This window comes from Rousettus aegyptiacus, unplaced genomic scaffold, assembly GCF_014176215.1.
Source record: "Rousettus aegyptiacus isolate mRouAeg1 unplaced genomic scaffold, mRouAeg1.p scaffold_m13_p_1, whole genome shotgun sequence".
Classification (NCBI taxonomy): domain Eukaryota; kingdom Metazoa; phylum Chordata; class Mammalia; order Chiroptera; family Pteropodidae; genus Rousettus; species Rousettus aegyptiacus.
This window is the reverse complement of record NW_023416284.1, coordinates 65,434,628-65,460,675: the sequence shown is the minus strand read 5'-3', so window position 1 is coordinate 65,460,675 and position 26,048 is coordinate 65,434,628. Positions and strand designations below refer to the sequence as shown.

The 26,048-nt window shown below is 35.0% G+C and overlaps 1 protein-coding gene across 4 annotated transcripts in view; it reads right to left on the bottom strand.

The window, feature by feature from the left end:
* The window catches only part of FNBP1L (formin binding protein 1 like), an 86,466-nt gene that overhangs the window by 48,860 nt on the left and 11,558 nt on the right, over nucleotides 1-26,048 (bottom strand). For all 4 annotated transcript variants that reach the window (XM_016134232.2, XM_036236541.1, XM_016134234.2 and 1 more), the window contains exon 2: nucleotides 4,060-4,175. In XM_016134232.2, the coding sequence (XP_015989718.1) occupies nucleotides 4,060-4,175 (116 nt within the window). The remainder of the gene's footprint in view (nucleotides 1-4,059; nucleotides 4,176-26,048) is intronic.

Here is a 26,048-nt window from a genome sequence, read left to right as displayed (position 1 = left end):
CCTTGGTGATCCTGAAAACCTTCAGGCCTGAGTTATTCTGGACAGCTAAATATTCCAGACTGCAGAAGTATTACTTTATACATTACCAATTTTTATTTTATAATTTGTTGTAAGATTTTTTGAAGTATACCATCTTCTTTGCTTAAGAACAGTGTTTTAAACTATAAAATAATACACAATTGTTGAAAAGACTTCAACAACTCCAAAATATAAGTTAAAAAGTTCCTTCCCTTACCATTCCTCACTCCTCTTTCCCAGGAGGCAACCACTGTAAAATAACTTGGGGTGTACCCTTCTAGATCTCTTCAGAATACATACAAATTTTTACACATAACTGTACGCATAAACTAAACAAGAGGGAGATTTTGCGGTCATTCAGTTCTGCAACTTGCTTTTTACACTAACAGACTGAATAGCCTTTTAAGGTTGAATATGCTGGTACACCTGACTTATTTGAACAGCATATTCCACAGTATTTTTTCAACATTTCCTTACTGACACGTACTTTTAGGTTGGAAACTATTTTATCTGTTTTTTTGTAACATTTTCATCTTATCCTTTATTGTCATTTCACACTGCCATTACTGTATTGCCTATAGCATTTCTTCTCCTCACTTCTATTGGAAAACTTGGAAACCAGAGAACTTACTAAGCTAGAATTGAGATCAAATTAAAAATCAAATGAGAAAAGTTTTCATTGATCACATGTGAATACAATTTTGATTGCTATTTTGACTTCTCAGAGGTCCTTAATGCTTCTAGATTCTTGAGGGGTAAAGCTCCTAGATCATTAACTTTCAGACAGGTGAAATATCACTATTATTACTAATATACTAATAGATTCTGTTTATATTCTCAATTGGAAAATACTTTGTTTAAAAAAACCAGAGGAAGCAAATCAATCAGGAAATTTGCATGATGCCACTATTGCAGTAAATGTCATAATAGTATGTGCATCATTACAAAAATATTATAATCTATCAATCACACTTAATCTAATTCCATCCCTATACCCAGTCAGTTGATTACATAAACCACTACTACTATAGTGGACACCTGTGGTTTTTGTTTTAATTAAAAAGTACTGGGGTGACACTGATTAACAAAATCAAATAAGTTTCCATTGTAGCATTCAACAGGAAGTCGTATATATATTGCATTATGTTTTCACCACCCAGTTAGATTTCCTTCTGTCACCAAATATTTGACCCCTTTTACCTCTACCTCACCCCGGCCCCCCTTCCCTCTGGTAACCACTAATCCACTGTCCATGTCCATGAGTCTCTGTTTGTCATGTTTGTTTGTTTATTCAGTTTTATATCCTACCTGTGAATGACATCATGTGGTTTTCAATTTTTTGTTTGACTTATTTCGCTTAGCATGATTATCTCAAGATCTTTCCGTGATATCGCAAATGGCAGCATTTTCTCTTCTTATAGCTGAGTAATATTGCATTGTATATATGTACCACAGATTCTTTATCCAGTCATCTGTTCTAGGACACTTTGGTTGCTTCCATGTCCTGGCCACTGTGAATACTACTGCTATGAACACTGGGGTGCATGTTTCTTTGTGGATAAATGTTTTCAGATTTTTTGAGTAAATACCCAGCAGAGGAATTGCTGGATCATATGGCAATTCAATTCTTAGTTTTTTGAGGAACCTCCACACTGCTTTCCATAGTGGCTGTACCAAATTATAATTCTCACCAACAGTGTATAAGGGTTCCTTTTTCCCCACAACCTCTCCAACACTTGTTATTACTTGATGACAGCCATTCTAACAGGTGAGAGATGGTATCACATTGTGGTTCTCATGTGTACTTCCCTAATAGCTAATGAAGTTGAGCCTCTTTTCATGTGTCTGGTGGCCATTTGTATGTCTTCTTCGGAGAAGTGTCTGTTCAGGTCTTCTGACCATTTTTTAACTGGACTTTTTTTTTTTTTTTTTTTATACTGTTGAGTTGTATGAGTTCTTTGTACACTTTGGATATTAGGTCCTTGCCAAAGGTGTTGTTTGTAAATATATTCTCCCATTTGGATGGCTGCCTCTTTGTCTTGTTGACATCATTTTAGTTATAGTCCCATTCATTTATTCTTGCTTTTGTTTCCCTTGCTTTTGAGGTCAAATTCATAAAACCCTCTCTAAACCCAAGGTCCATGAATTTAGTCTCTACATTTTCTTCTATGCAATTTATTTTCAGGTCTTATATTCAAGTTCTTGATCCATTTTAATTTTGGGGTATGGTGACAGACAACAGTCTAGTTTCATTCTTTTGCATGTGGCTTTCCAGTTATCCCAGCATCATTTACTGAAGAGGTTTTCCTTTCTCCACTGTATGATTTTGGCTCCTTTGTTGAAAATTATGTGTCCATATATACGGGAATTTACTTCTGGACTCTCAATTCTGTGTGTTTTTCTGCCAATACCATGCTGTTTTGATTACTGTCACTTTGTAGTATAATTTGAAGTCAAGCACAGTGATACCTCCAGACGTTCCCGCCCTCCCCCCCTCAGGATTGCTCTGGGTATTCAGGGTCTTTCAATTTCTTTGTATCTTCTTCAATTTTTTATAATAGTGTCTTATAGTTTTCAGTGCATAGGTCCTTCACAAATTTCATTAGGTGTATTCCTAGGGACTTTATTCTTTTTGTTGAAATTGCAAAAGGAATTATTTTATTTTTCTGAAAATTCATTATTAGAATAAAAAATTCTATGGATTTTTGAGCACTGATTTTTTTAATCTTGAAACTTTACTGTATTTTTTTATTATTTCTAAAAGTGCTTTAGTGGAGTCTTTATGGTTTTTTAGATAGAGAATCATGTCATCTGCAAAAAGTGATAATTTGATTTCTTTCCCTATTTGGATACCTTTGATTTCTTTCTCTAGTCTGATTGCTCTCAGTAGGACTTCCAATATTATATTGAATGGACACATGTTGTTTAGTAACTCAAATACCCCCTTCCTTCTGTGAGCCATTATCTTAATTTTTTTGTGTGTAACCACCCCTCCCCTATCATTAGCTATATAAGTCATTCTCATTTTCTCATCTTGGTCAGCATGACAAAAGGAGACCTTTGCTGGAATTTCTGGAGAAAGGACGCTGGTACAAACTTGCACTCTGCTTTCCCTCTATCCTCTTCCTCTTCCTTCCTTTACTTCCTTTCTTCCCCCCTTTTCCTTTCCTCTCACCTCCCCCAAATGCATAACAGAGAAGACCATCATTCTTCCCCAGGATGTGAGGGTATGAAGATATGAAATCTAGAGCTAAGAGGGAACAGAAAGGATGGTACTAAATGAAACCTGAGGACAATGGCAACAAGGGAAAACAGCCCAGAAATGGATGGCTGGACACATTTGACTCCAGAATCAAAATACGCCTGGACTTTTTAGTTATGTGTGCCTGTTCAGGTTGGATTTTCTGTCATGTGCAATATGAAGAATCCTAACCCCTACTGTTAGAATTTTATATTACAAAACTACTTGTCAAGTTGTGGTCTAACAATGATTTTCTGCTTGAACAAAATCTCAAGATCAATTCCACTTATTTTAAGACTAAAACCATCCCTTTAAAACTTTTATCTTCTAACACATTTTCCAAAATTACTTTCATCAATAATATATATGATTTTTAACAAAAGAAACTCAGCACAGTACACTCAATTTCCAAGTCTTAGAAACTGAAGAAATCGTCAATGTTTTGGAAAGATTACTAAAGCAAACACACACACACACACACAAAACAAAAAAACAAAAACAAAAACATGAAGTACAGAATTTCTATCCAGGTTATTTCTTTTTTCTGCCATTTTGCTTTCTGATTCTAGGGTTTTGATTATCTTTCTGGAATGAAAGCTATTCGTAATCTAGTTAGCCAATATTCTTTGTGGTACCAGGCAACGATTTAATTAAATCAATCATTAAAACAAGCTAGTTACATAATTCAATCTAATTCTGATGAAAAACAGAATTTAGCCTCTGATATAGCACATTTACCTAACATCCAACTTTTTATTCATGTAATTGCACTTCTGAGAACTGAAAAAATTTTAACTTACCTCAATTGTTTCGCATAGTTCTGTTCGATTTCTATCCTCTCTTTAACAAATTTGGCATATCTTTCCAAGAAGTCAATTCCCCATTGGGTATGCTTGTCTAAGCTGTCGAACTGATCCTAGAAAAAGAAAATAAAAGCACACTGAAATGTCTAAAATTTTATCCACAAATGTTTTAACCAGCTTCTGATATTTGTCCAGAGAGTCAAAGAGGTACAAAAGGAAATACCTAGGTTCTTCTGCTGTTCTCTACCCATCTCATTCTTTAAGACCTAGACAGAAGTAGGTTCATCAGCATAAAATCACTGTCAGGTTTATATTTTTAGAATCCAAATGAATAACTGTTGTGAACAGTTATTAAAAATGGTGTACTTCTTCTACCAGGAGAGAAAGATAAGGCTAAAAAAATTGTCGGTCACTGGGGAGTTTCAATGAAAGGAACAAATCAAAAATCTCAGAGTTAGAAATTACCTAATACAAACACACACTGAATACTTAAATTCTGTTTACAACATTCTTAGTAAGTCAGACAGCCTTTCTTTAGTGACCACACACCATTAGTGATCAAAACAAAAACTCCAGAAGCATGAGAGAAGATGGCTGGAGACTGACAAATAGTTTTTACTACCACAAAATAAAGTAGAAAGCTCTGAACTCAAAAAATAAAACTCAAAATCATAAAAGCCTTAGGTCTTCAAAGGTAATACCCTCCAACCTCTTTAGGTTCAAAATCTGAGATCATACTTCTCCCTAGTCTATTCCACCTTGGACTATGGAAAATGTTGAGGAAAGGCCTAAGACAAACTAAAGTGAAAGAATCTAAGCAGAATTCTAAAATTATGAATTAGAAATAAATGAGATTAAGTTGTCAAAATAGGAAACTTATCTTCCTTTCGCTATTCTACCTGTAGCACTGTAGCACTGCTCTTATTTCTATGGATTTATTCTAAATTGCTAGCTGAGCCTAGCTAGCTTCTTTCATTTCTTTGCCTTAATTATCCATCCCCTCACCTCATTTTCCAACCAATTCATTTTTATCACAGTTTCTGTGAAATGCATCTCCCATCTTATCATCTCATATTTAAATTAAAGAAAGTTCTCGTTGTTTCCTTCCTTTAAATGTTTTTTAAATTTATAAAGTGTTTAGAGTTACTTTACCTTATTCATTTGAGAACACAAAGAAACTATTTTAAATTAAAGCTGGTAACAACACCAACTTAAGTCCACACTAATCAGTATAAATCAAATGAATTATATGTTGCTCCAAGGGTCTACTATATAATAATGTGTTAATAAATACTATATTTACTTGATCTTCTAATTTTTATCTTTTATGACATCTTCAATGTAGTATAATTTTAAAAACTACCTTATATATCATAAACTGTTATAATTTTTTTAGAAGTCACTATTTAATATTCGATCCTTGTTTTTCTAATTACTTTGACACAGACTTGCATCCAAATTAAGTCCCAAAGTACTTCTGGTAAATCACAAGGGTCACAATTGTTTTAAAAGACTTTCTTCTCTAAAAAGTAGAATAATGACTTTGCTGTCCTAGTTTGGGCTTACTCTTTGACTCTGATTTTTTGCCAAAGTTTCTCTAGCACTTCTGAATACCAAAGTACTGCCAAAAACATTTTTTAAGGTCTAACACAAATGACTTTTCTCATTCTTTGATTTATATAGGACTGTAGAAACTTTTTCTTTTTGTTTAAGTCTCATGGAGCTTAGAAATGAATTTACAATTCAGGGTCAACAATATCTACCCCCAAAGTAAGTTGAGGAATATTTTAAGTTTTAAAAAATCAACTTAATTGTTTGGATTTGTTTCCTAATAGTTTTACTTTGTTTTTAAAAGATAGATGCAAACTTGAATATGTAGTAAACTCACCTGACATTTTGTTTTTATTAAAAATTGTACATAAATTTTAAGTTAAGCTCTTAGTGACTTCAAAACCTATCCAAATGATCCTTCCAATACCCTACTGTGTATTTTTTTTACTTCTCCTCCTACGACTTTCTCTTCTGCTCTACCTCAGCAACTTGCTCTACCTCAGCAACTTGCTCCAATGGTCATTTCCATTGTCATTAGCAATAACTGAACACCTCCCACTTCCTCCCAATAAATTTCAAGAATCTCATTTTCAGATACTAGCTCTACCTGTCAACTCACTCTAGCACCCTAAGGCCAAAATTTTTTTTTACCCCAGAGAGACCTCGATCCACTCACTGATCCTGACACATTATTACTATCTCTCAACCCTCTCCCGTCTTCGTTTCCATCTTTATACAGCTTGAATTCCATGAGACATCATTATAATCACTTCTTGCAAATGGCCTCACTCTCCTTGCCCTCTCTTGCTTTGCCAAATTTCAACCCTAGTTTTATATTCAACTCTTCATCCTGCTGAAGGTGAAAAGAAAAATAAATAATTAATTAATTAGAATGCCTGGAGATAGGGTGGGTGGGAGGAAGGAAAGATAGAAGAGAAGATGGACGGGCAAACTACACTGACTGGTCATACTTTGAAGTTTGTGTCTATTAACCTAATGGGCTTTAATGCCTAACCTATTTGCTATCTATCCCATTATCCTGGCCAACTATCTCATACCTTTTTTCAGCTTAAACTTACACCACCTCCTAACCATCTCATTCTCAGCCAGTACTTTTAACTTTCCTCCTTCACTAAAGCAATCAGAAAATAATTTCTCACTCTCCAACTCTATTTTTACCATAAACACCTACATATGCTTTTATTCTGCTTTCCTGCCTATTGCTTTGAGTAAACTGTCCACAAACCTAGTGCTTCTGCTTATTTGAAGAACTAGTGAAGTTTCAAGTTTAGCTGTTAAAATGCTTAAGACGCTAAGCCTGTATATGCTTAACATATATTCCAGGAAGAAGCAAGCTCAAGCTGAATGAACAGAGGGAAGAGAAGAAGTTGAAATGGAGGTGTGGAGGGGTCAGAAAACAGATCGCATGTGCTTTATCTTCCACTGTAGGAGCTTGGCTTGAACCATGAGTGAGATCCCTGTTGCAGACTATAAAAACACTGTTCCACAAGCCCTCCCCCTTGCTTCCTTCCAACAGGGTTAGAAACAGAACATCGAAGCTGTCAATGCTGCTCCATGAACAGGAATGTGCGACAGACTGATTGAGAATATCGAGTAGAAACTGGCTGGGTGAGCTATATAGATTATGGGTCCCCAACACCTAGAACTGGGGTTGAAACCAGGCCAATCAGCAGGAGTTGAGTGACAGGCCAGCAAGTGAAGCTTCATCTGTATTTGCAGCCACTCCCCAGTGCCACGGCATCACTGCCTCAGCTCCACCTCAGATCATCAGGGATTAGATTCTTACAGAAGCACGGTCCCGTCCCTAGTGCCAAGAAGGCTGGAGACCGTTGGTGTAGATCACCGTAATAGGAGGGAAAGTCAGCCTGAGTATCAGAAGGAAATAAGAAATAAAGATGGAGATATAATGGACATAGGGGATTGTCATAGTGATGTGGTTCTGGCTATTGCATGCTGAAGCAGTGATCAGATTAAGTAACTTTGTGGCATCCATTAAAAAAAGAGAGAGAGAAGGTGTTTAACATGGAGAGGGTATAGAACTGCAGAGTCAGCATTCTGACTGGAAATCTGTTTTTGGTTCCACTGACCCTATCTGGCAGAAAGGGCTCTCTCTGGCATTAAACTGATGGAAAACATAAAACTTATCAATGTTTTACATCATTACTACCTGAAAATATTTCCCAAGCACAGGGACAGACAGGCTCCACACTATCACGGAAAGCTTTTACTACAGTGGCCATGGCACTTAATACTCATTAAGGTAGTTTCTACGGACCTGTGCCCCTGTACAGGACCTTAGGTTCTCAATGAAGAATTTATAGCAATGTTCTCTAAAGACCATCAAGCTAGATCTGGAAGGACTGTAGTGCCCTCTAAATATGTAATGCTAGGGGCAGGCTCCCCTGTGCTGAAACAGGTCAGCGGCTGATTAGGATGTAATCTATGTACTCAAAATTGAGGTGCTGTAAGAGGGAATCTATTCCCAAGCACCAAAAAGAGTGCTACTGTCAGAGATAAAAAAAGAAATTCCTCCTGAACCACATACTCTATTTCTTACAGGAAATTCAGCTCTATTATATCCTTACAGAAAAATCATTAAAAATGTAGTCCATAGTTGAATGAAACATCATTATGTGGCACATGACTACTATGGATGTCTCATATATAAGTGGAATCGCACAGCATTTTATGTCTTGTTACTGGGTTATTTCATTTAGCATAATGTCTGCAAGATTATTCCATATTGTAGCATATGTCAGTTTCCTTCCTTTTTAAAGCTAAGTAATATTCCATTGTATGTACATACCATTTTGCTTATCCAATTCATCTGTCAATGGACACCTGGGATGCTTCTACCTTCTGTCTATTATCAAAAATATTGTGAACATAGATGTACAAATATCTCTTTAACCCTTTTCCCATTTAAAAGAAAAAGTGCAGCTTGCTGGCAGCATTCATTTAAAATCACACATAGGAATGCTACATTTTCTAGGATTTGACACTTTCAGAGACCGCACTACTGAAATGGTATCAATAGAATGATGCATTTGTTTCCAAAGACTATCAATATACTAGACCAATGCAAAAATAATAAAAGCGAGATATTTCATGGCAAACTTTGAGAGTAAAGTTAGAACTGTAATCCATGAGTTATCGTGGGGCAAATGCTGCAGCCACAAGTGCCACCGGTGAGTATTCCTATGGCAAACATGAAAAGGGTTAAAATTCTGCTTTAAATTCTTTTGGGTATATACCCAGAAGTGGAACTGCTGAATCATATGGTAATTCTATCGTTAATTTTTGAGGAACTGCCATACTGGTTTTTACAGTGGCTGTACCATTTTACATTCCCACCAACAGTGCACAAGGGTTCCAATTTCTCCACATTCTTGCCAACACTTGTTATTTTCTATTTTTTTCTGATACAGAAATCGTAATGGGTGTGAACTGGTGTCTCATTGTAGTTTTGATTTGCATTTCTATAATGATTAGTGATCTTGAACACCTTTTCATGTGCTTACTGGCCATCTGTAGATCTTCTTTAAATAAATGTCTCTGCAAGATCTTTGCCTACTTAATAGGGTTTTTTGTTGAGTTGTAGGAATTAATTATATATTTTGAATGCCAATTCCTATTCAGATATATGATTTGCAAATATATTCTCCTAGCCTGTGGGTTGCTTTTTCACTATGTCATATTGTTCTTTAATGCATGAAAGTTTTAAATTTCGATGAAGTCCAATTTACCTACTTTGTTTTGTGGTCCATACTTTTGGTGTCATATATAAGAAATCACTCACTACCAAATCTAATGTCATAAAACTTTCCTCTATGTTTTTTTCTAAGAATTTTATAATATTAGCTTTCACATTTAGATCTTTGATTCATTATTCATTTTGAGTTAATTTTTTACATGCTGAAGGTAAAGGTTCATCTTCATTCTTTTACATGTGACTATCCAGCTGTCCCAGACCCACTATTTGAAAAGACCCCATTAAATGGTCTTGGTACCTTTGCTGAAACTCACTTGATCATATATGTGAAGGTTTATTCTGAACTTTCTGTTGTGTACCATACTATAGCTCTGTAACAAGTTTGAAATCTGGAAGAGTGACCTCCTCAAGCATGTTCTTTTTGAAGATTATGTTGGCTATTCAGTTGGCTATTCCCCTGAGCACCCATATCAATTTTGGAATTCATTTCATTGTGATTTTGAATTACACTGAACCTGTAGGTCACCTTGAGTAGTATTAAAATCTTAACAATATTAAATCTTCCAATCCATGAACATGGATGACGGTGCCTCAATTTCTTTCAGCAGCATTTTGTAGTTTTGGATGGATAAGTCTTTCGCCTCCTTAATCATTTATTCTCAAATATTTTATTCTTTTTGATGCTATTTATTAATGGAACTGTTTTCTTAATTTCCTCAGGTTGTTCATTGTTAGTGTATGAAAATCCAATTGATTTCTGCATGTTAATTTTGTACCCTACAATTTCAATGAATGTATTAGTTCTAAAAAAGTTTTTTGTGGAAACTTTAGTATTCCTTATCTATAAGATCAAATCATTTGCAACCAGAGATAATTTTACTTCTTCCACATGAGAAAAGAGTGAAGAAATAAAATGGAGTCACTATACTCAAGCCGTTAAATTACTAAAATTAAGTAGGATGAGCTATGAGAAAACAATTTTTGCTTTTACCTAAGAAAACTTTTTACATTTTTAATTGTGCCTGGAGATATAGATATATAAATATATTAATCCTACAGACAACCCTCTCATAATCCTCTGAAGAACTCAGAAAAGTATGTTTACATGGCCAGACCACCTGTCACCCATTATCCAGACTGCGTGAAATCTAGCTGATGACCATTCTGAATTAATCCAAGAGTTTAGAATGCAGGATTGATTTTGTCTCAAGAATATGACTTTTACTATAAAAACTCAGCTTTCCTTTCTTCTTTGGAACACGCTTGGTATTAGGTATTGCCTAGTTGCCGCCTCGATTTATAAATTCAATGACTCTTAAATAACTCTGTCATTTATTTCTATCCAAAGCTTTCTGGCTCTTTTGTACTCAGCAGACACTTTCAGGTTTGAGTATCTTTTTCTGCATAATTGCTCTGGCTAGAACTCCCAACACAATGTTGAATAGAAGTGGCAAAAGCAGGCATCCTTGTATTGCTCTTAGAGGGAAAGCTTTCAATCTTGCACCACTAAATATGTTAGCTATGAGTAAGCAGATAAATTTTAAACTGGGCCCTGAAAGATAGGTAGATTATGGACACCTAGAAGAAATGCATTTCAAGAGGAAAGAACTACATAATCAAAAGCAGGAAGAGAGAAAAGATAGTAATTTTTTTTAACACTTCTGTTAAAATCAGCCGAGATCAAAAAGAACAAATTCTCTCTATTCTTATCAACCAATCAAATCATATGATAAACAAGATACAGAAATCCCTGTGTGCTGCCAATCTACAAATTCTACTGAGCAAGATGTATATCACTAGTGATAAAACCCTGTGAGATGCAACAGCATAAACTCCTCTTGCATTTGGAAAATGTGTTTCTAAGTTCAATACAGAGACTGTCTTATTTTAAAAGTGGTCATCTTTTTAGCAAGAAAAACATCAGGCTAATTTCTGAATTTCACTACGTAGTTCTTTGGTAAGTCACACTTAAAGGTTTTCTTTAAACTACAAATTTCTAAGGAACAGATCATGTATAACACTTGACATAAAATACTTTCAGAAGGGTGACTAATTTTTAAAACTCATTCTGTATGCTTTTAAAGTAATTAAATTCACTAAAGTTCTTTTTTATGAATATTCAAATGTAAAACATAGTTTATGCAGTGCTTCTTAAAATTATATAATTTTTTTTATTGCAAAATATATCGAACCTGTAAGAGTGTATGCAATGAGTATGTACAGTTTCTACTAACAAAACCATATATTTTCGTATTTCATTTAATACTATAATACTAATTTTAATACAAGTATTACTTATTTTGGCATTTACTTCATTTAATACTGAAATATCAGTTTTAGTACCAATACTTTAAGTATTCAGAATTCAGTAGCTCCTGTAAAACAACCAGTGAAACTAAAGCATTTAAAAAAAAGATCATAAACATATTTTATAAATATAATATATTACAAAATGGCGAATATAAATATAAATTTATAAAATAATAACGTGAAACATACATGGTTATTTTAACATAAACTAACATGTAACAACACATTCTAAAATGAATTATACATACATTGGTGACCATTTAATGACAAAACCTGAAAATAAAATTTCATTTGACCTTTTTTAAAGAGCCAATAGATCATTTTTACTATGCATATTCTCATGCAAAGTTTTCTAATATGTGATCCACTCTCTGAAGAGAGCAGTGAGGACACAGCTCCAAGCGAACACTACATATTTTCCTCTGGCGATTTAGTCCTTCAAGTAATCTCATGTCTTGCAAATTTTTGAGAAAATCTTTTAACATTCTTTTGTTTTCTTAACGGGAACTTTTTTACTGATAGAGAGCTATAGCTATTACTTCAAACTAGCATTTTGGTTTGGTCTTTATCTCCTTTAATTTCATCATGTAGAGAGAGGTTCCAACACGGTGACCTATAGCATTTTCAGTACTTTCATGTTCATATTCTATTTATTCAGAAAGTCTGTGAATTAAATTACAATTATTCTTGCTACTGAGCTATAGTTTCTTCCTCTTGAAATGTATGGGGTTATAGAATGGTGACCTTTGTTTAAAATTCTAATCTGGGCACATCTCAAGATGCAAATGATTCAGATTTTTGAAATTCCAAAATAACTACATACATCCATAAAAATAGTGGTAACATCAATACATTAAAATAGTACTTGGTATATCAGACCAAACATCAATACTGCAAGAACTATGCACAAATAGTATGTTAATGTTTTCTGTGTTCAGCTTTTAGTAAACTAAAAACTTTAGGTATAGGATCTATTTCTAAGTCTTTGTATCACGCACCTACCTCACTATCATTTACTAGTCCTTGATCTCTGAGCCTCAGACTCCACAGCTGTAATACTGGATTCTAAAGTGAAAATAGTAAGTGAAATTTAAATAAAGCATTCAACACAGTGCTTTAGCACTGGTAGCTATCATTATTCATTCAATTCAACAAGTGAATGCATGTTGAGCTTGACACTTGAGATACGATGTGTATTAATCAAAAAATCACAATTTCTCCTTAATTTCATTGGCTAGTACTCCTAGAATAATATTAAATACAGTAATGATAGTTAACAATTTTAAGTGGTCAGATTCATATATGTGAAACTGGATTAACATTCAGGTTTTATGTCTTCAAGGGAGCTCAATATACAAATGTTGTGGTTACCAAAAAAATTAAAGGATTGTTCTCTGCAGGAATCCTTTAAAATATTATGCATTCTTAGCACAATTAAAATGATTTTATTCATCTAAAATAAATTTACATACTATCAGACAAATCTAAAACTTGAACCCAGGGTCATTCAGTGGTTGCTTAAGGGTATAGCCAGAACTACAGTTAACTACCCTAAATCTAATTTTCTTTATGTTATACTCTTTTGCCCTGGCTTGGATTCCCTGGTCATCTGCTCTCATCGTTGTCCTTACTACCTACTATTCTATCACTGTTCTTCTGTCCTCACACCAACAACACAATACATATTCGTGTTGCTGACATTTTATCCTTTGTACTGAGACCAGAGAATATGATAAGCAAAAAGGAGAGTCAAGAACAGAGCCAATCTTCAGGTATGTGCATAAATTTATATTATGTATATGCATAAATTTATATACATAAAACAGTGCAAAGCATCCCTTTATGTAGTCTGATTTATTGGCTTTTTTCTCCCCGAGCTCATTTTTCCAAATATTCCAGTCTCTTTCCTTTTCTCCTCTTTTAGACTCAATCTACTCCATAAGTACAAGTTTAAGTATGAAATCTAATCATAGGCCTTTAAGGCTAGAAGAGACTTCAAAGAACAGCCTATTTACAGATGAGGAAACTGAAGTCTAGAGATTAAACTATTTGCCCAAGGTAACAGAGCTGAGTAACAGAGCTGAATCAAGGATCCAGATGTCTTAATTGGTTTTTCCTGTTTTGCTCCTTCAAATCAGTTCACTTAGTTAAGTAAATGCTCAGACTATACTTATTAAAGAGAGCAAATGGGGTTCCTGGCTGTAATCTAATCTGAAGAGATACTTACTTGTTGGTATATTCATGGGAATAAGTCCCAAGAGTGACCTCATACTACTTTTAGCATGTAATTATGTTTTAAATACTGAGATAATTTAACTATATTTGTGTATGTTCTATCACAATTTGGAAGAAGCAGAAGTGGTGCAGACAAACTTTCATGGTTTTTTTCAGAAGTGGTACTGGAAAGTCTTAATATTTAGAATTAAAAACTATATTTAATGTTAGTATTAAAGTAAATTTTTACATGGCAGATACAGAAGTATTGCACATTAATCAGAAGAGTCTCTAAGATTCAAATCAGGAATATTCAGAAAATACGCACAATATGTGCTTGGGTTTCAGATTATCTATTTTGCAGATGTGCTAAGAATGGTACATCTCGCCTCAATAGGTGAAATGTACTAAGAACAGCAGTATGCCAGGATCTGGAGTGTTGGCAGGAACTAGGAAGCAGTCTTAAGGCCACAGTTTTCCAGGGGGATTAAAATATTTAACAGAGGCAAGATAACCAATAAGAAACTAAGGCTAAAACTTAAGTTTTTACCAGGGATCACCACGGCATACAAGGTATTATTATGTAGAGTTACTATCATAGCACAGATCTGGAGAATGTGATTTATTTAAAGCCCTGTGATTATGAAGTTCTATAAGAATAAGCTAAGAAACTGCTTAGCATAGTGTTTGTGCATAATAAATGTTCAGTGAATGTGTGAATAAAGTCGATTTTTACTATTTTTACTTTAAAACATTTTTTAAAACTACTTTTCTTCCAGTCTTGGAATAGGTTTTGAGGTTCTAAGAAATGTACACAATTTAACATAGGATAGGGTTAAGAAGTTTAAAATATCACACTCGTGATTGCAACAAAGAAACCTTTTCCTTGTTGAAATACTCAAAACAAAAGTAGATAATATACAGCTTTCTCAGTTATCAAGTTATAGAAGAGAACAGTATTGTGTATGATTTTTTTAAGTCCCTAAATTTGACTCTAGAACACAGGTCACATTGTTTTCATAGATTTACTTTCCAAATGTTTTCCTTCAGCTGATATCGATATTACTGTGCATTTTTCGTTTTACACCTGTTCATTTTGAGAGACCTGGTTAGCAGAAGTTTCTCTTTGCAGACTAATATTTGAATCTATAGTCAAATTTTTAAATTATGAGCAAACCAAGTTCTATTTTCTTTTATTCTTGCTAATGTCAAGGTAGAATACAGAAGCTATAAAAATTAAGTATAGACTACACAGAAACTTCATCTCCTAATAGCAAATACGAGTTAATACTGGATGCTGAACAATCTTTGGCTTACTTGAGCATAGAAAAATGCATTCCAGATAGTTAAGAAATACTGTTGCTCAGTCATTATATATGTACATCCATGCAACTTTCTTTGAAGAAATTCGGATTTTTAAAAATTACTAAACAGATGAGTTAATTGCTTTAAGGAACTCACTAGCAGATTTCCTTGAGAATAAGCTGTCTTCATTCATTTTAACTCAGTAAAATCTATCAAAGGCCTGCTATATATTAGAGGTATTCAGATCACTTAAAATGCTTTTAAGTTTACAAATATTAAGCTTGTACCCAACTTTCATGAAGATTTAAAGATAAATCTGTTTAAATACATGTAGATATATGTCGGACTTGAAAACAGATATACAACCCTCACTAGTTAAAAAACAATTGGTCTACAAGATCGTTCTCAAACAGGATTGATTTTGACCCCTCCCCACCCAAGCAACACTAGGCAATGTCTGGAGACATTTTTGGATTTCACAATAGTTAAGGAGGGAGTGGGGACTACTGTTGATATCTAGTGGGTAGAGGCCAGGGATGCTGCTAAACCTTTTACAATGCACAGGTCAGCTCTCCTTCTGCCTCAACAAAGAACTAACCCAAATGTCAGTAGAGCTAAGGCTTAAGAAACCCTAGTCTATGCTTCCTCTAGAAGACACACTGGTAATCCCAAAACTGGAAGCCCAGAAATTATTTGAGAATCACTTAGACAGGAATGCTCTAGAGAACTGACTGGGGCAGGGGGAGCGGTGGGGAGCACTTAGGTGAAAGAAGCAGAGTGCCCTCTAAGAGCCCTCACAGGTTTAAAACACACATAGTCAAGATGAAGCCAAAAGTGTTTTAAGTTAAACTTTAAAGGATGGAAAATTGAGGGTGATGACATTCTGGGTAACATGCTAAAGGGGATGGCAGCAGCCAAAACTTCAAATTGGAAATGAGCACTGAATGTTGAGAACCATTAGTGAAGGAGACTCTTGACCTCCATGATGAACATTATTTTTGGTACAAGGAAATAAAATGTGAGAATTTAACAATTTCAAAATTGTAATATGTCCAGATAATGTTTAATGTTTCTGCCTCAGGATAAAAGCTATGGGGGAAGAGGGGTGTTAAAAACAAGACAAAAGGCCCAAACTGGAGTCACTTATGCTAAACCCCAGGTCATCAAACTGAGACTTTCAGCTCTCCCAGAAATGGAATCTTAAACCAGCCAATCAGAAATTGCCTGATCGGCACTAGTTAAATAATTTGCCTAAAAGATGCCAGCCATCCCCTAAAAGAAAGTAGCCTTGCAATAACCAATCCGCTTTTTTGCTTAGTATAATTTATTTGTTCCTACTCCCTTCTGCCTATAAATGTTAAATTTTGTCTTGGAGCTCCTTTCTCTCTGCTAGACTGGATGCTGCCCAATTAAGATTCATTGAATGAAACCAATAAAGTCTTTAAAATTTATTTAAATTTTTTTTAACAAGAAAAAGAATTCTCTGGCTTCCTAGGCATTCTTTAATGTACTGAATAAAAGTAATCTTAATACAGTTTGTACTCGGTAGGAAGTCTGATTAGTTACTGCTTAGGAAGAGCCAAACTAGTTACTTCTTTTCATGAGTCTTTGAAATAAAAATAAGCAATGAGAAATAAGTCCCCATTTCTGATACATCAAGTAGTCTCATTTAGTCTATAATAATCACTCCTTTAGAAGCATCCTCAACTCCTTTGCCCTTCTCTTGGTTTGCTGTACATCTGATAAATCCCAACCCTGGTTATATTCAGTTGTCTCTACTTCCTTCCTTTATATGCCCATAATTTAGTTAGCTAAAGGTGTCTGGAGAAAAACAGTCATCCATAGTGCTTGGTCTTACTTTTAAATTTTGACCACAAATCTCATGAGGCCCTTCTGGGTTGCACCTCAATCCTATTACATTTTTCTAGTCTGTTCACTCTTCTACTCTTCACGACTATTTGTCCTTTCCTCCTTCTTATGAAACCTCCAATACCATCTTTCCTCATTCTCAGTTGTTCATTTAGGTTCTAATTCACTGGGAAAGCTGAAGCAATCTATAGATAATTACCACATCTTTACATTATTAAACCATCAACCTGTACTCTGACTTCTCTGTTCCACTGGTCCGTGTTCCTAAGATCAATTCCTTCATGCGTGCACTGATCCTATGCTGTCTCTTAAGTACATTGCTTCTAAAATTGTACCCTCTCCTGCACTGTTGTTTTCCCTTTCCTCTAGATATTTTTCATTCATAAATATACATGCTGTAATATCATCAATGTCAAAAGGCAAAACCAAAAAAGTCCCTTACTCCATGCTCCCATCTAGCCCTTTTCTCTACTTCCTTTTTGAGGAAATTCCTCCAGAATTCTGTCTGTGTACTAGCTGTTATCTACTGCTTATACTTCCCATTTACTCTTTTTCTCACCTCCAAATGCTCTAAGGTCTATTTTCTACAAAGACATTCTCCTACATAACTACTATCAAATTGTGAAATTAACATGATACAACACTACCATCTAATTCTCAGACCCCATTCAAGTTTGGTCAATTGGTCCAACAATAATCTTTACAAGACCAGGTGTATATGTTACAATTATTGCCAAGTTTCTTTACTCTTCTTCAATCTATAACAGTTCCTGTCTTTCCTTGTCTTTCATGACTTTGACATGTTTGAAGGCTTCAAGCCAGTTGTTTTACAGAATGACCATCAATCTGAGTTTGTCCAATCTTTCCCTGATTCAGATTCATGATCATCAATATGAGTTTGTCTTATCCTTTCTCCTCATGATTCAGATGCATGATTTCTAGCATCTCTGGCAAGAAATGACACATGGTCCTCATTACATCCAATCAGGTGGCACATGACTTCAATTAGTCCCATTACTGATGATGCTAACTGATCACTTAACATAAATGTAAAGTTATTCTTTTTCCCTTTGTGACTATGAAATATTTCTTTCCTCATCAAACTTTCCACTTATTCATTTATTTATTTCTATCAGTATGGACTCAAGGGTTCCTATTTTTTTCCATGGATTATCATTCATAACTATCATTACTTATTTTTATGCTCAAATTATCCCACATTTGGCTAGTGGGAGCCCCTTTATACCGGTGTTTTTGACATGGTCTCATTATTCTGTGAGCACTTCCTTACTTTAAGGCACAAGATATTTCAGGCTCGCCTTGTACTTTCATTGCCACAGCCCTAAAATTAGCAATTTCCGAGGAACTCTGGTTCCTTTTAGTGGAGAAAGATATTCAGAAGCCTAGATTTGTATATTAGGTATGATCACTGCTACTGGTGTATTGCTACTACTGCCCCTCTTAAAGAACAGATACAGCGTATATGTATGTACGTACGTACACACACACACACACACACACACTCGATATACAGATAGACTTATACGTTTACCTCTATTTCATATCTGTATATACTGAAAACCAGAAGAGTCTACACCAATGTATCTAATTTTAATATAACACCACCAAAATCCTTTCGATATTTCTAATTCCTTTTTCCAAAGTAAAAACCTGGCTCCTTTCAGCCTTAACATATTTATTTACTCATCCAAACAAGCCTCGAAATGCAACCAATCTTCCATTGCTACTCCCCACCTAGGTACCTTCCTGGCTGCACTCAGTTTTCTCACCACTTACACTGCTGTCACTGCCCCCTTCCCTGATATTCTTGCATTGGGCTGATGACACTGCTCAACCATCCGCATGGATTTCCCTTCACTCCACCTGGAACAGGGCTGCCTTCCGGCATGTGTGCCTCATCAATTCACTTGAGCTTCAATACACTGCAATGAGTTACAGCTGCCACTCTTCTGACCCTTCCACATAGCCATCTTCATCCTACTCATGCTCTGACACCCCATACATTGAGCATGCCATCCCCTCATGTAGAGACCATCCTCGCCCCACTTAGGCTTTGACTTAACATTACAGGTCACCCTCCTGCACACAAGCCCTCCTGCCCTCCTTAAGACTCAAGTTCTGATACTCTGCTCCAGACCATCACAGATTCCAACACTGTGATGAAACCAACCTTTCTCAACGTCACCTAAATTGTTTCAAAGGGAGAAGGAAAAGATCCTGCCATTTACTCTAGATTGTTTTATAACCCCCAACTAGCATGTCCCTGTTTACTCCTAACTGGAAGGATTCTTAATTCATATAGTTCACTTATTTTAGAACCAAAGTGAATTTATTTGTGTTCCAGACTTTTTTAAAAAATTAAGTTTCTCAAAATTAAATAATTAGGTAGTCTGTGTCTATCAATGGTACTTAGAATTGTAAGAAGGATTAGAACTGATTAAAAAAACAAAAGGCAGAATATTAAAAACAGATGTTAATGCCTTATTACATCTTTTGGCTTTCTAGAATAAAAATGTTTTAACCACAAATGCATCAATGTAGGATAGAGTTACAGGAAGACATCTGAAATAGAAATATGGATTTTTCAAATTAAACCGAATCTGTCTATCTGCCTTTATTGCTCAGGAAGGCTATGATTCTCAGTTTTGCAGTGAGTGCATGATCATTTCCTTTAAATTCACTTATATTTAAAAAGCATTTCTCCTTTGCTTTACTCCCATATCTGAGAAGCTTTGTACTGTAATTTAATTTTGTTAAAGAGTATTTAAAGGTCTACTAAAAATTGGAAGAGCTTTATAGCATCAAATGCAGCAAGAAGTCTGTAGAATGAACATATACAAACTATTATTTTGTATGTTAATATCTTTTTCTATCATGTATTTAAGAGAAAAATCTTGGTTGGTCAAAACATAAATAAGTCTAAATGGGTTTATATATGCCTCAGCTTTTTCCAAAAGATAATTCATCAGTTGGCTTACAAATACTGTATAGTGAGACAGTATATTACCATACCCATACATCTGTTTCAGACTCATTCATTTTCATTTATTCACCCAAGACAGACTCATCCTATATAACAGAAAACAAACTACTTCTCTGTATGTCCCCTGTCACCACTCCAAGCTACAAAAACCTTTCTGGGACCACTATAGTAGCTTCTTAACTGGTCTGTTCCTTTCTAGTCATCCTCTAACCCATTTTTCATTGTAGCTACAGTGAATTTTTCAAAATGCAAAACTGGTATCAGGAAATACGGTACAATTATTTAGAGCATTCATTCTGGAGCCAGACTTCCTGGGTTCAAATCTAGACTGCCATTTATTGGCTGTGTTACCTTGGAAAAGCTGCTTAACCTCTCAACCTCAGTTTCATCATCTGTAAAATGGATCTGTCAATAGGTGTCTGTTGAGCGGTTTTAAGGATTAAATAATCTAACGAAGTGCTCTGTGATTGGCAGTCTGCCTCATCAACCTTGACCAACACATCTTTATCATCTTTTTCTGTATGTGTATCGTTGCATTCATACTGGTGAGTTTTTTGTTTTATTTTGTCTTTCTCATTTGAGAAAGAGCCACACACACTAACATTTGATGACCTTTGCACATGATACATCCTCTATTTGAATTCACCCTTCTGCCCTCTCACACACACCTTTCGCCTATTACTACCTGCCTAATCATTATTCAGATTTCTGTTAACATCCTTTCCACAGGGAGAGCCTCCCTGAACATAGTGGTAGGCTTGTTTTTTTATGTTGATATCATCTTAAAGAATTTTGTTCCTTTCCTTTATAGCACTTATTTCTTTGTTTTTTGCTCTCCTTTAGAATATGCTTGTCTTTGTTTAGTGCTTAGCTCAACACTCATTTACTGAATTAAATGAATAATAACTGTCAGTTGTGCCATGCACTGTGCTGAATGCTTGATATGTCATCTTATTTAATCTTCTCTGATGGTAAGTGTAATTACTATTTTAAGAATGTGAAAAGGCTCAAGGTTTAGGAGCTAGTAAATGACACTGGTCTAGGTGAGAAATACAAAGCATTAAAAGTATATCTTGCATTAAGAACTTATAGTTTACTACGATCTGAATAAATGCTTTAAGTGCACACAGAATAAGTTACATACTATTTGTGCATTAGTATTGCAATGTTGGCAGTTGGTCTAATATGTCATGTGATGTTTTAATGCACTAATAAACTAATAAAATTAAACAAGAAAGAATTTAGACGTATAAACATTGCAAAAGGAGAAGGCAGAATATCAGTACATGCAGATCTGATACAGTATCTGAAAAACTCAAGAAAATGACTGAAAAGGCTACTAAAAAAAATAGAATTCATTAAGATAGCAAGGTGAGAATATGGAGAAAGCAGTTACTCTAATATAGACAACTACCAGTTGGAGTTTCTGCATTAGCAAGGTAACTTGGGGGAAGGGCAGGGGAATAGCCAGTGCCTACCTACTACTTTAGAATAAGGTTCAAAAACTTTAAGAATGGCCTACAAGGCTCTGTCTAGCTTCATCTCACACCATCACCGTGACCCCATAACCTCTAAGCCCAAGGCATACTGGTGTCTAAGAAATTATTGATGAAATCACTTGAGTAAGATTTTTTAAAAAAAAAGAAAAAAACAAAAACTAAAAAACATATCCCCTAACCTCACTCCAGACCTAGTAAATCAGAATCTTTGGAGCAGGGGACCAAAAATCTATTTTGCTTTGCTCTGCTTTAAAAGAACCATAAAGAAGCCTTCTCAGATTTCTGACACATCTATTATACATTTCCACAGCACCCTGTACTTAGCACTCATAACAATAATTTGTTCGAAATCTATCTTCACAGCAGGATGGTATTCTTCAGAGCAAAGACTACACCCATTTTCCTTAATCTTTCCCCCTCCAGAATCATTCTCCACCTTGTATCTACACTTCTCAGTAGACTGAATCACCTTTATAAATTATATCTTTATTAAACTCTCCTCATTTAACCTGAGTGTGCTATTTCCTACCAGAGCTCTGATTAATCCAACGTCTATTCGAAGACATGCTAAGCTGAAGATAAGACCTTCTTATCAGTGTAGCAACTTCTACAAGGCAATACTAGACATAGTCCCTCCTACAAAGCAAGCCATCCATAAATTTTTGTTGGATATGAATACTCTCCAATGAAGAGTTTAGAAATTGTTGGGTGAATCAGATCCATCAGAGCAGTGGCCCCCAACCTTTTTGGCACCAGGGACTGGTGCTCCTATGAGAATCTAATGCCCGTGGTAGAGCCGAGGGAGTGATACTAGTGCTGGGTAGTGGCTACAAATAAAGATGAAGTTTCCCTTGCCTGCCTCTCACCACCTGCTGTGTGGCCCAGGTCCTAACAGGCCACGGACTGGTACTGGTCCATGGCCCGGATGCTTCCTGCATTCATTAGAGGCACTTAAAAAAAAAAGATTTGGAGCAAAAAAAAAAACACCTCAGTTCAAGTTTAGCACTGTGTGGCAAAAGTTAACCTTTCTTATTAGTTTTGTCTTCTATAGAATGAAACTATCACCACTTACTTCACTGAGTTGCCATGAAAATAAAATAACATCTACCAGAGTGCCTGGCACACAGATACATTACAAATTTGAAATCCTTCCCATCCCCAAATTCTATTCTTTCAAACACATTGGCCAGAATTATATAAAATAGTTCAAAATCATTTGCTAATTAACATTTTCCTTAAAATGACTCGTTACACAAGCTAAAATAAATTTTTAAAGAGATTAGAAAAATGAAAAAAGAAATTGAAATAAAATGATACCAAGAATGAATCTGCAAACAAAATGCAGACAAAAAATCCTAAACATCTGCTAATAGTGAACTAGAAATCTGACCGTAAGTTCTCTAGCAGCAAGTTCAAAATAGGAAATTCAAACAGTCATAGCAAACAGTTTCTATACAATAAAAAATCTAAAGAAAAATTTTTCCCATGAGCCACACAGAGATTACACTATAACACAGTGGACAATATTCTAAACAAAGTTCTTACAGTAAACTGACCAATTGTTACAACCTTCAAAAAATAACCTCTCTGCACATATACTAATAGCTGGCTTCTCAACAAAAGCAATTCAATAAAGTAGTATAACATTCATGGTAAAGAATGAAGGCTCTGAATACAGAAAGACCCGAATTTATATCCTAGTTCTACCACTTTCCATGAAGTAGTTTTGGACAAGACTCTTAAGCTCTCTGAGCCCTCAAAAGTAAGATACACTGCCTCATATAGAGTAAGTATTCAATAATCATTAGATTACTCCTAGTGGTATTACTAAAAGCAATTCAATGGGAGTGGAAAGAGAATATGATGCACTCCAAGTACAAAGAGTTTCTAATGTCCTGGCTTAACATAAGTAGAGCTTTTAGAGCATGTAAAGCAACGGTACTCAAATCTTGGTATTATCAAAATCATCTGGGGGCATTTTTCAAAAACACAAATTTTTGACCCTCATTCCCAGAGATTCTGATTCAGGAGGTTAGAGTAGGGCTTGGGAGTTTGTCTTGTTACTGCCTTTCAATTTCTGAGATGATTCTTGTGATCATCCAAATTTGAAAGCTGCTAATTAACAGCAACATTTCTCAGCCAAGGGTAAGAACTACAATCACCAAAGGAGTCTTATAAAACTCCAAATGCCCAACCATCCAACAGCCCCAGGACTTAATAAATCAGAGTCTCCAGGCCAAACTGGCCAAATGACCAAAAGCTGACTGAAGTAAGAAAGGGGGAGTTGGTATTGTTCAATTTAAAGGCATAAAAATCTACAAAATAAATCAGTAACATCTGGACTACAGAAGCTGAATGTAGGAACGATGAGCATTTTACTTAACCAAGGAATAAATGGGGTAGATAAAAAAAGAACCAGGTTCTTGATCTAGATAATACAGTCAAAATATTAGGAGACAACAAGAATGTGACTTCGATTAACAACTAACCTTCTATCTACACTATAAATAATTAAGTACCACTGTGGCATTTGTGATCTTGCACCACTAAAAAAGAATATTGTAAGAGCAATTAGGGGAATTGTTTTATAAACTATATAAATGTCTAACCAATGTACTATATACTTGAAATTAATAATAAAATTTTTTGAAAAAAAACAGAAAAAGACTAGTCATTACTCTTAGAACTGAAGAACCAAAATATCTTAGTTACGAACATTAACTGAATTATGTAATAAAATTCAGAATTCAAAAGGTCATGTATGAATTATGCAGAAGACTTTCATTATTTTAAAATATCTCCTCAACCCTAATTTTCCTGGTCTTTCATAGCTGAAACTACTGAGCTCTAATAACATAAGAAAACTTTCTACCTAGCCAATGAAGAGCGCTGCCATCATAATCAGAGATAAGAGAAGCAAGCCATTGGAGAGCCAGTTGGCTGGAAGCTTCTTAACCAAAGTAAAAGATAGCATAGCTAATATTTACACTTGAATTTTAAGTTTTTCAAATTAAATGTCAAAACCAAACTCCTCTTAGTTTAAAAGAGTGGCTGACAAGTTCAAGGAGAAATATCAAATACAGTACCACTACCATCAATATTGGTTTTTATTTATATTTTACTAATACATACTACCAAGGCAAAGTAAGGTGCCTATTTACATTTATAAGTTAATTGAAGTAAACAGACATTTCTCCAAAGATACAAAAAGCACAAAACAAGATGCTCAAGATCATTTGTCATAGGTAAATGTAAATCAAAATCACAATGAAATACCACTTTACACCCACTATAATGGCTATCACCAAAAACTCAGATGATACCAAGTTTGGCAAGGATGTGAAGAAATCAGAACCCTCATGTATTTCTGGTGGGAATATAAAATGCAAAACAGTTTGGGAGTTTTTCAAACAGTTAAATATAGTTACCATATGACCCAGCAATTCAACTCTTAAGTATATGCCCAAGAGAAATAAAAATTTATGTCCAAAAACTTATCCATAAATGTTCACAGCAGCATTACTCACAACAGCCAAAAGTAAACGACATATCCACTGACTGATAAATGGGTTTATAAAATACAGTATATGCATACAATGAAATTGTATTCAGTAATAAAAAAGAATGAATTACTGATACACTATAACATGGACAAACCTTGAAAACATTATGCTTATTGAAAAATGCCTATCATAAATTACCACATTCTACATGATTCCATTTATATGAAATGTCCAGAATAAGCAAACTTTAGAGAAAAATTAGTGGTTTTCTAAAGCTGGGGCTGGAGGAGAAGGAGAAATAGAAAGTGACTCCTAATAAGTACTAGTTTTCTTTTTAGGGCAATTAAAATTCATGGAAAAAAGATCAATGGTCAGAAGGGTTAGGGAGGAGTGAAGGATGAATAGGTAGAGCACAGAAGACTTTTATGGCAGTGATAAGCTACTCTGCAAAATATAATGGTGGCTACGTGTCATGCATTTGTCTAAACCTATAGAACGTCCAACACCAAGAATGAACACTAATGTAAACTATGGACTTCGGGTGATTATGACGTGTCAATGTAGGTTCATCAATTGTAATAAATGAACCACTCTGGTGGAGAATGTCGATAATGGAAGGCAGGACCATGCATGTGGGTGCAGGAGGTATATGGGAAATCCCTACCTTCTGCTCAGTTTGGCAAAAAATCAGTGGCTGGGGTAGTGAACAGTTATAGCACAGGGTTTTTTGGGGGAGAGTTGTTTTTTGGGTTTTTTTGGCAAGGAGTAGTTTTTTTATTGCAGTAAAATCATAACACAAAATTTACCATCTTAACTATTTTAAGTGCACAATTCAGTAATACTAAGCATAACCATATTGTTGTGTAACCATCACCACCATCCATCACCAGAATTCTTTCCATCTTTAAAAGTGAAACTCTATACCCATTAAACAGTAACTCATTTCCCCTTCCTCGCCAATTAACATTTTACTTTCTGTGTCTACAAATTTGACTACT